Consider the following 10,980-nt stretch of genomic DNA (forward strand, 5'->3'; position numbering starts at 1 on the left):
GCTGTTGAGTTTGAGGAAGTTGTGTTGCATCCAGGATTTTATTGCAGTCAGACAGGATTCGATGTGTGTGAGAGGGGGGTTGTGGGGGGATTTGGTGCTGAGGTAGATCTGTGTGTCGTCAGCATAGCAGTGAAAGTCCAGGTTGTGATGGCGGAGAATCTGACCAAGGGGGAGGATGTAGATGATAAAGCCGAGTACTGAACCTTGGGGAACACCTTGGGTGACTGAAGCTGTGGTAGAGGACTGATTGTTGAGGGAGATGAAGTGGGATCTGTCAGAGAGGTAGGACTGGAGCCACCTGAGTGCAGTACCTTCGATACCGATATCCCGGAGTCGGGTAAGCAGGATGGTGTGGCTCACGGTATCGAAGGCTGCACTGAGGTCAAGGAGGATGAGGATGTTGAGGGAACCGGTGTCAGCAGAGGTGAGGAGGGAATTGAGGACTTTAATGAGTGCCGTTTCTGTGCTGTGGTGAGGACGAAAACCAGACTGAAGGGGTTCAAAAAGATCATTTTTTTGGAGATGGCGGTGGAGTTGTTTGGAGATGATGCGTTCTATTGTTTTGAGAGAAAGGCTTAGGTGTGGCTCGTTGTTTTTCATCCCTGTGCAGGTGTGCAGAGCAAATATACCCCTTCATTTGAGTGCAGCGTCGGAGACTGCAGTTTCAGGTCCGCACTCCTAGGACCCTAGGGAAGGAGTTTACACTTATTTAACCCCACCCCTTCTCCCAAAACTAAATTAACATTTGTGTTTTCTTTAAACAAAATATACATCTAAATGTATGTCTACATACAATATACATTTATAACTATAAATAGATTATATAATTCTTACTACAATATATATATATTTACGTTGTATGTCAAATTTGATAAAACAAATATAAAAGACTATCTTTTTACATCTGACATACAAAATACATTTGTTATTAAAAAAACAAACACAATAACAAGAAATTGTTGTTAATAATTTAATTTCTGTAAGAAAAACATTTTCATGCATTTTTAGATCATTAATAACAAGCATTACAATTTCTAAAGAGACTCGCTGTGTATGAGACTCAATACTTGCTGGTTGTACTTTTGCGGGCATCCAATTCGCTATGTGGCGATGTTGCAAAAACAACTAGGGTCCTAGGAGGGCGGTTCCAGGACTGCGGTCCTGAGACTGCAGTCTCCGACTCTGCAGCTTCATACTATTGCTTCATTTCTGTGCAACATTAACGTATAAAGCTGTGGGGCGTCTCTTGGGGCCAGAAAGGACCACGACGATCGGACAGCTGATCAGCGCTTACCTGGAGAACAAGAGTGACCTGGAGGACCACACCGTGCACCTGCTGTTCTCCGCCAACCGCTGGGAGCTGGTGTAAGACTGCTGCCTCTTTGTGTTTCAGTAAAGTATAAGCAACAGGCAGAGGTGGGAAGTAACTCATTACATTTACTCAAGTAATGCACTTAAGTACCAATCTGTCAAACTTATCCCATACTTGAGTATTTCCATTTCATGCTACTTTATACTTCTACTCCCTAACAGTTTGGAACATTTATTGTACTTTTTACTCCACTACATGTATTAACACTAATAGTTACCAAATACATGACAGTTGTATATGACAACATGCAGTACGTTACTACCAATATGTACAAAACAATGTATTTGTAAGACATTAAAAGAAGGAATCATTTCATATTCCATAATAATATAATACTTTCTAAATAGCCATAGTGCACAATAGGCACTTTAACTTTTGATACTTTAAGTACATTTAGCTGGCTATACTTCTACTCAAGTAACATTTATAATTTGGGATTTTCACTTGTAATAAAGTTTTTTCAAAGGATCTAAGTACTTCTTCCACACTGGTGGCAATAATTAACATAACTAAGTGACTCCTTTCCTGCCATGTATTTGATAGTGTAAATGAAGGTTTTATGAATATTAAGTGGGTGTTGGCGCCATGATACTAAATGTAGGCTGTAAAAAGTTCTACGAAAATGCCAAGGATTCAGTTTAGAGACACATTCACAATTTATAAGGGTCGTTAGTTTTGTAGTTAACGTTAGGTAATATTGCAACTCGAGTTGTAGGTTAATAAACATTAGACTGTTAGAAAGTTGAGTTTAAGCTAATGTACTGATAACAATCCTTATTAAAAGTGACTGAAGTACATGGGTTGTCTAAGCTGAATATCTATTTCTGGAGAGAGACACTAGTCTTTTCAGTGCTGTAAGCACATTAACAAAATTCCATTCACTCCAGATTGTTTTGCTGGATGCTCATTTGTCTACCTATTGTGTTGAGTGAGGGATAAGTCATTGATAAATTTACCCTTTTAAATGTTGCAGTCAGATGTCACTTAATACGGCCAGACTTTCATGTTTATACTATATATATTTGCACATTTGAAGTCTTCAGTATGATTAAATTGCTTGGGGCTTGAAGACAAACACATTGTTAATTTTGGTCTTTTCAACACGTTTGTTGATAATAACAAAAATACACCAGCTTTATCCTTTAAAAATGCACCAAACTCTCGAGTAAATCTACTCTTCTTTCAGTGAAGTTGCCTATATTTGGGCGGAAAAATGTATATTATTTTGTCATTAGTTTCCTGTATAAGTAATAGCCAACATGCCTTATATTGTGACCGCAGACCTTTAATGAAGAAGAAGCTGGAGCAGGGCACCACTCTGGTTGTAGACCGATACGCGTTCTCCGGAGTTGCTTTCACCAGTGCAAAGCCGGTGAGACCGAAGCAAGACGACCGCGCCTGTCAAACTCTGCGTTCATCAGACAGCATCGTTCTTACATGTTCTCTCCTTCAGGGTTTCTGTCTGGATTGGTGCATGAAGCCTGACGTGGGACTGCCGAAGCCGGACCTGGTGATGTTCCTGCAGCTCAGTCCGGCAGAGGCCGCTCTCAGAGGCCAGTTTGGAGAAGAGAGATACGAGACTAGTGTTTTCCAAAGAGCGGTCCAGCAGAAATTCGAACACCTGATGAAGGATCCCTCAGTCAACTGGCGGGTAAGATGCAGGGTCTGGATCCTACATTTATTTCAAGGTGTCATTTAAAAAAATATTAAAAAATCGAACGTGATCTAAACTGTGTTATAGGCAATTGATGCTTCTCAGAGCGTTGAGGATGTGCACGAGAACATCATGACCTACAGCCTGAACAATATCAACGCAGCCGAGAACCTGCCTCTTGGAGAGCTGTGGAAGTGAAGCACTCGTTTTTTAAATAAATTAAACTTGAATAAATGATGTGCCATTGTCAAATATCAGATTCTGACTTTATTTGTTTTAATTCCTCTTACATTGTTGTTCACCTGTCTATATGCTGTGTTGATTAAATAAATAATCAAATGATTGAATGTGTGTTCAAAAGTTGTCAGGGTTACTTTGCATGATTAATTAATGTAACTTATCTGCAGATTTGACTTAATTTGGTTTCATTACAGGCTGTTACAGACTTGAGTTATTAGGGACAAACCTCGTAAGCCATGGGCATCATAAACCATAGAGTTTCTTACAACATAAAACTGTTATGGCAATTTAACTTATGGAGTCAAGGAAAGGCACCATATCACTTCAGAATAAACATTTAAAGTGTTAAGACTCATATGGAAACATGTATGTGAAGATGTGCATACAGAATTTATCCTGAGCTCCTGCTACGACTTCCAGTCAGGCAGTCTCAATGTAGGAACAGAGAGCTTTCAGAGGCTGCTGCTGAACGCTGTGTGACACACACTGACTACACCATCGGAGCTGGAGCCGCTCAACAGGGCTCCAGTTAATGTTCATCCCCTCAGGCTCTCCCTTCTGAAGCACAGAAGAGAGTGAGAATCTTTAGCCGCTTGTCGAGAACAGCATATCATTGTTCATAATGTTCCTCAGAGGGAAAGGATCTCAAACTCCTCGTCCTCTGAGTCAAAGAACCGCTCCAACCTGTCGGAGTCTGAGAAATCTGCAAAGGGAACGTCAACACGTAAAAAAGGAAAACAAATTAAATTTCATTTGGAATAATTATTTTAAATATATTTAGCAAAAATAATATTAAGTTAACTTACCAGGAGTAAGGTTGAGGGCATCCATGCTGACCATGTGGGAGGGCTGACTGTCTACCAGCTCAAACATGGGCAGGCCCCCCCTGTTGCAGGACAGCTGCAAGAGAAGGGCCATCATGTTATCATGTACACATTCAACAAATTATGCATCATATGACTTATATTGTTTAATCAATTTGGCTATTAAAGGTCACCTATTATGCAAAATGCACTTTTTGATGTCTTTTATACATAAATATGTGTCCCCGGTGTGTCAGGAGACTCACATAGTGTCAGAAAATACAACCCTCTCTCTTTTCCTCCTTACCCACATCTTTAAAAACGGGGGTACAACAGAGCTGATCCAGATTTCCAGAATTTGACATCATTACTAAAATGTTGGCTGGCTTTACATTGAACTCCTGGCAACGTTCCACCCACGTCCCAACCTATCGTCCCCATATACAGTCGCTAGCTGAATCCCCTCCCTCAGCTGTGTGTCTGTGTATTTAGCAGGATGTCTACGAGAGTGACTCAGAGTAAAGTTGTGTGTGTATATGTATGTGTATCCTGAAAAAAATACATATAATGGCATTGTTTTAGCGGTAAACAAACAAGAAAGAAAATGTCAAGCTATGTGCTGTATCAGAAACAATGCGCGACGTGTTTTGGACGTAATATGGTCTTTGTTTACATTAGCAAGCGCATCGCTAACGCTGTACTGGAGAGAGTATGTTTAAAGAAGCCGGATATAAAAAAGGTACTGTCCTTGTGGTTAACTTGTGAGAGAGAAAGCGTTTGAGCTCCATACTGTTTCAGAAATAATGCTTGCTGTGGTTTGGAACATAATATGGAGCTTAATCACGGCAGCGTTTAGCTGAGTTTCTGCGGGTAGACATCCTTCTCTTCACAGAGCTCACTGCTTGTATGTGGACGCTCCAAAGGGGCGTGGCCAGCAGCAGCTTGGCTACATTTAAAGGGCCAGACCCAGAATCATCTCTTTAGTAACAGGGCTGAAATAGAGGGGTATTTTGGGTGATCTGTTTGGTATTTTGAGCAGAACACTTCAGAGACATGTTTTGTATAGCATAATAGATCAGCTTTAATGCATTTTCTCTCAAACGTTCAAAGTTCAACCTCAGCTCCTAAAATACAGACACTCAGATTCCTAATGACAACATGTCCCTATTAAAACCACATTTGTTTATTCACGCCTATTAAATAAAAAAAAAACTAACATTCTCATGTCAGGCTTTTTATATAGAGCCCTGGCTTCAATATTGTAGTTTTTTAAATGTTTAACCAGATTGAGCCATCTTCTCACGTGGGGCCAAAAAAGTCTATTTTCCTGCACAACAGAATCAAACTTAATGAAAATACTTTTTTCCCCAATTATTGACACAGTCTGTGACAAAAAAATCTCTCTAGAATTACCTATACAAAAGATCATTTTATATAAAATGGGCCAGTTCAGCATTCATTAGAGGAATAGATTTGAAAGGGGGGACAGAGGGGAAGAAACACTTAAAGAAACGCAGTTCAGATTCAAAGCTGTACATGGGCTGCAAGTTCTACCAAGAGAGCTATCAGGCGGCCCAAAAAATAAATAAATATTTTGTTCTCAGGATTATAAACTAAAATAATATTTTATTATAATATTGTTTTTTAGGACATCTTGATCCTAACAACATCAGAGTCACTTTTTTTTAACGTAACGCACAAGAGTTAACTTTCATGGACAAGTCAAGGGAGCAGCAAAAGATTATGGGCTCAGAACAGTCTCATAATACACACATGCACACAGAAGGATTCACACTTGTATTTCCGGATCCACACTTGTGTTTTTCAATGCACACACAAATGTGTTCCGTTTCATATACATGTAAATAATATCCAAACACAGAAAAAAGCTTTACATAAGTATTTTTGATCCACACATATTTGTTTTCCGTTTAAATCCCCTGAACCTGCAAACACAAACCGTTTTCTGTGCATGGATCGCTGTGCATTCGTGTGTGGGTTTTTTGAGACTCCCCTGACGCTCACCCGATTCGTACTTGTAATTTCTCTCATCTATAGCCAATCAGATGTCTCCTCCAGTCTAAGCCAATCACATGAGCGCGCCCCCACGAGGGTATGATTTCTTGCGTTCATGACACTTCATATACGCATTTTGCGCTGTCCGGTCAGCTCGCTAAAAAGAGGGCGGGGCTTCAGGTGATCATGCAGAGCTGCGTGTTTCCGTCAGACTCAGCAGCTGATCTGATCTCTCTCTCTCGCGTCCGGTTATACTTCACTCGCGTTTATGTCCATATCGATCAGATCCAGCTCTCCGGATCGGCCATAGAGAGCACCGATCAAACTATTTAGAGTGAATATCGGCCGATAATGACCGGCGGGGCTCCCCCCCGTTGACAGTTCACTGTCTAGCACTGTTTTCGCAGTGCACTGATCGATGAGGCTAAGCTAACCTGTAGCTGCTCCCTCCACACTCACAACAACTTCATACAGACATAAATAAAGCAGCTGTATTCGCCATACAGGAAACACACATTTAAAACGGTTTGCCTGCCGTTTTTGTGTACACAAGCATTCATCAATGGTTCGGAAAGTGGCGCTGTACCTTAATAATATAAAGGCTTGTATTTGCGTGCATTTCCTGTTCGGAAAGTGGCAATGTACTGAGAGTGGAGGTGTCCTGAGATTAGCGCCTGCAGGCAGGCTCCATGGACCTGTCAGCTCCGGACTGCGCAAAATGCGTACATGAAGCGCTACGTCATGTACGCAAGAAATCTACCCTCGTGGGGGCACGCTCATGTGATTGGCTTAGAATTGAGGAGACATCTGATTGGCTATAGATAGAAAAAATTACAAGTAGCCTACGAATCGGCTGTCCGTCAGGGGAGTCTCAAAAAACCCACACACGAATGCACAGCGATCCATGCAAAGAAAGCGGTTTGTGTTTGCAGGTTCAGAGGTTTTAAACGGAAAACAAATATGTGTGGATCAAAAATACATATGTAAAACTTTTTTCTGCATTAGGATTTTATTTACATGTAGGCCTATATTAAACGGAACACATTTGTGTGTGCATTTAAAAACACAAGTGTTGATCCGGAAATACAAGTGTGAATCCTCTTGCGGATCATGAAATACAAGTGTGAATCCTTCTGTGCGCATGTGTGTATTATGAGACTGTTCTGAGCCCATACAAGATCGCTGTTCGGAAACGTACCCTTCTTATGCGCATACACCAGTCATCAAACTCGTCCTCTGTTCTGCAGAAGAAACCCTGGTGGACACCAGAAAACAGTAAACTACGGAACAGTACTGCAAACAGGCCTGCTGCATTCACACTTTAACAAAGAGCATTAGTATGAGATAGGAAAGCTGTGTGCTATAAAACCCTGCCCAGCATTCCTACCGCTGCGATGGACGGGTCCAGCTCACAGATGTGCATACGGCAGGGGGGGTGCTGACAATGGTACGTCTCATCAGGGACCTGTCCGTCTTCAAAGGGGTCCACTGCAGGCTGCGTGGTGTGGGGGTCTAGATAGATGAGCTCCTCTCCTGGGAGGAAGGAAGCGTGTTTATCATTAGATTGTTTTCTTGGTGTAAGAGGAATTAATATGGTGAGCATGAGTGTGCAGTGCACAGCTGAGTGTTTATTTCACAAACAGAGACCAGACATACCGACATAACCAATGAAGTAATGGGCACTGTTGGGCTTTCCCCCAATAACCCCCAGGGACTGAGGCAGCATGAAGCATTGCTGTGAAAAGAGACGAGAGGGTTTATCTCAGCCTGCTGCAGCTCGCTTTGCCTCAGTGCTTATTTATGAACCCGTTTCCATCTTTTTAGCCAATTTAGTGTTTAACACAAAATACAAATGACATTAGGAACATTTCGATAAGCGTACCATTTGTTATGTTTTATATTATTTGTGTGAGCTTTGTTTCTTTAGGGTCATTGAAGGTATAACAAAAAAAGTAACTGTGGTGTCGGGGATATTCGATTTCCAAGATTAAAGTCAAACATTTACAATAAAAGAAGTCGAAGTACGAGAGTAATTGTTGAATGTACACGCTGAAGTACTTCACCTTGAGGGTTCCGATGTACGCCTCATTTATGTCGCTCAGGCCCAGCCTGAGGGGGATGAGCAGCACCAGAGGTTTCCAGAGAGCCGTCTCCTCCTCAGCCAGAGCACAGGCCCCCCCCGGGCAGCCATTCAGCTCCCCTGCTCCCTCTGGTTCACAACAGGCTCCTTCAACATCCAGCCAGGGCATACACAGACGCTCTGCAGGGAAAATGATCACAAAAACACACTTAATGGCTATTGTCTATAATGCGATAAAAAGATAAAACATACAGTGTGTGGTTTATGTTCCTAAAAACTGTAAAGAATAAGCATCATCAGCTCATTAAGTAGAGTAGAAGTCAGAAAAGGATTAAACAGACCTGGTTATGGTGTGTTCACAATAAAAACACCCACAAGAGAATATCTCAGTGCCGTTATTTCCTTAGAGCAGATTCAAATGTAGCATATCGTAGACCTCAGTGCTCCTGGTGCCTGCGAGTGTAACCCAACGTGAACATTTGCTTGGCATTCGGTATAAACACAGCAGTTGAGTAAAACACTAACAGTGAACATAAAGCTTCTTACCTATTAGAACTTTCCACTAAAGGAAAGTTAAGACTTTTTTTGCACATGAACATGCACCAGAATACTGTTGAGGGATAAGCTTCTTAATGTATGCTTTCACACAGAAACTTTTACCAGTCATTTAAGTTTTAGCTTAAGTACTTCTGTAAAAATCCCAGCGTGGTCCACAGTCTAACCTACAGCACAAGTTAAACTGCTTATGCAAATTCAGGAAACAGGAAGCACTCACTTATCTCTTCGATGACCACAGTGTTGTCCATCGCCACGTGTACTACTAATCTGCTCCACGTATCAAACACTGCCAGCTTCCTAAGAGAAAGACAGTACATTTGACTCAATTTTGAAGACATTTTTTTTTAAATGCTTAGAACCTCCTCTGTGAACACTGTATCTTGTCTGTTCTTCCTAAATGTTTGTGGGATGGACGAATGGATGGTGAGAGAGGACAATAAAATAAAAGACAAAGAATATGTGATGCAAACAAATAGATGCCATCCAGTGTGTGTGTCTCAATCACAATGACTGAATGACATAAGGACAGTTTTACAAAAAACGTAAACGTATAGTTCTGGTGGCCTTTTAAGATTCAATGACACTTGTTCATACTCATATTCTTATTCCGTTTTGAGAAGTTTGGAAAGCGGTTCCAGTATTTGTGTGAACATATTCAATAAAATCAAAGACCTAAATTGAAGAAGTGGTGATCAAGTCATTAGTAGATTGATCAATAGAAAATCTGTCTCAAATGTAACAATTGGTAAAAGGCATGCAGTTGTTTGTTGTAGAGCAGAAACATGGAATGTAAACATATTTGTTTGTTGAGAAAAGACGATATGACACTTTTAATTTGAAGTTATTGAGCTATTTAACCTTGCAATAAAGTTAAATATCTCTAGGGCATTACATTGGCAATTTGAATACTTCGCCTCTGGCTCGGATGGGCATTTCATAAAATAGGATCATATTTATTGCTAAATGTATCAATATAGTAATTAATATAATCAATAACCATCAATTGGATCCATAAAATGTAAACTATCTTGTATCTTCTCTACACAACTTACTTTAGAACCTGGGCCACTGTGTTGGGTCCATACCACTGGCCTATGGGCTTTCCCTCTCCAACTCCCATCTGGGCTGCAGAAACAGAAACAGAAATCTGTCATGCAAACTCTTTCAGAGTGAGGGCTTGGTCACATTGGAAGGGTCTGACACTCACTACTTACCAATTTGATGGATGGAATAATAGCTGTCTTTTTTGTCAATGAAGGCGTTGAGAATACTGATGTACTCTTCTCTTTGTCTCTGGCCTCTGGCCCATCTCCAGTCTGAGAACAACACAACAGTTATCAGGCCTGTGCTAACAGGCTCTGTATGGTATCCATGAAGTGCCATTCAGTCATACAAGCTGGTGTCACCTACCTTTATGTGTATCCGTCTATAATCAAAGGGAATTAAATAAAATAAAATGGAAAGTTGTCTTACCTCTGCCTAGATGTCTACACACCAAGGCCTCCCCGAGGATCATCTGTCCGCACCGCAACATGCAGCCCCATCCCGTATCAGATGTTGGTCCTGTCCCCCCTGGAACACATTCCAGAATTATAAATGATTATGAAAACCCATATTACACAAATCTCCAGAAACGTTAAGTATAGTTTAGTGACTAAGCCATATCGCAACATTTCTTCACTTACCAATTGGCGGGAAGTTTTTTCTGTATGTGAACCACAGTCGGGAGGTGACATCGGATAAAATGTCATCTTTCTCTACATGAAGACCAGAGACCACCATATTACAATACAACCACAACACAAAGACAAGCATTCAAGTTATAACTTAACTACTACTTCCTCTTACACACAGGTTATATTCCACTCTCCTACCTGTCAGTGCGTTGTATTCTTTCCCCAAGATCCACACAGGCTCTGAGGTCTCGGGAAAATCTTCAAACTCTCCAAAGCGAAGTGTGTCGTATGTCAAGGTTGCTGCAAGAGAGGACAGAGTCAAATGTAATACGTGTGAGAGATCACTGAGGAGAAAGGTTGGCGTTCATGTTGTTATCCGATAACTAGGGATGCACCGAATATTCGGCCGCCGAAAATTATCGGCCGAAAATGGTTAAAAAGGCCCTTTCGGCTTTCGGCACCAGGGTTTTAGCACCGAAAAAATATCACCGAATGTCAGAGAACAGGGTTACGTTGGTAAGCTAACGTGTTGTTGTGATGACGTAATCAAAACGCGGCGACCATGCTCGCGGCTGGCTCAC

At 41.2% G+C, this 10,980-nt stretch overlaps 2 protein-coding genes across 2 annotated transcripts; one reads left to right on the top strand and one right to left on the bottom strand.

Annotated features, from left to right (window-relative positions):
• Nucleotides 1-230: 230 nt before the first annotated feature.
• dtymk (deoxythymidylate kinase (thymidylate kinase)) lies at nucleotides 231-3,373 on the top strand (the record flags this gene model as incomplete). Its single annotated transcript, XM_010785794.1, has 5 exons — nucleotides 231-424; nucleotides 1,257-1,365; nucleotides 2,654-2,744; nucleotides 2,826-3,023; nucleotides 3,114-3,373. Coding segments are annotated over 5 exons (703 nt in total), but the record flags the coding sequence as incomplete, so codon positions are not given.
• Nucleotides 3,281-10,743, bottom strand: atg4b (autophagy related 4B, cysteine peptidase; the record flags this gene model as incomplete). The annotated part of the gene is made up of 12 exons (XM_010785795.1): nucleotides 3,281-3,969; nucleotides 4,073-4,166; nucleotides 7,284-7,340; nucleotides 7,473-7,618; nucleotides 7,742-7,820; nucleotides 8,149-8,345; nucleotides 8,941-9,020; nucleotides 9,776-9,848; nucleotides 9,938-10,039; nucleotides 10,197-10,295; nucleotides 10,409-10,480; nucleotides 10,598-10,743. Coding segments are annotated over 12 exons (1,219 nt in total), but the record flags the coding sequence as incomplete, so codon positions are not given.
• Between the last annotated feature and the right edge of the window lie 237 nt (nucleotides 10,744-10,980).

The sequence above is a fragment of the Notothenia coriiceps genome, unplaced genomic scaffold (genome assembly GCF_000735185.1).
Source record: "Notothenia coriiceps isolate Sejong01 unplaced genomic scaffold, NC01 NC01_scaffold00028274, whole genome shotgun sequence".
Taxonomy (NCBI): domain Eukaryota; kingdom Metazoa; phylum Chordata; class Actinopteri; order Perciformes; family Nototheniidae; genus Notothenia; species Notothenia coriiceps.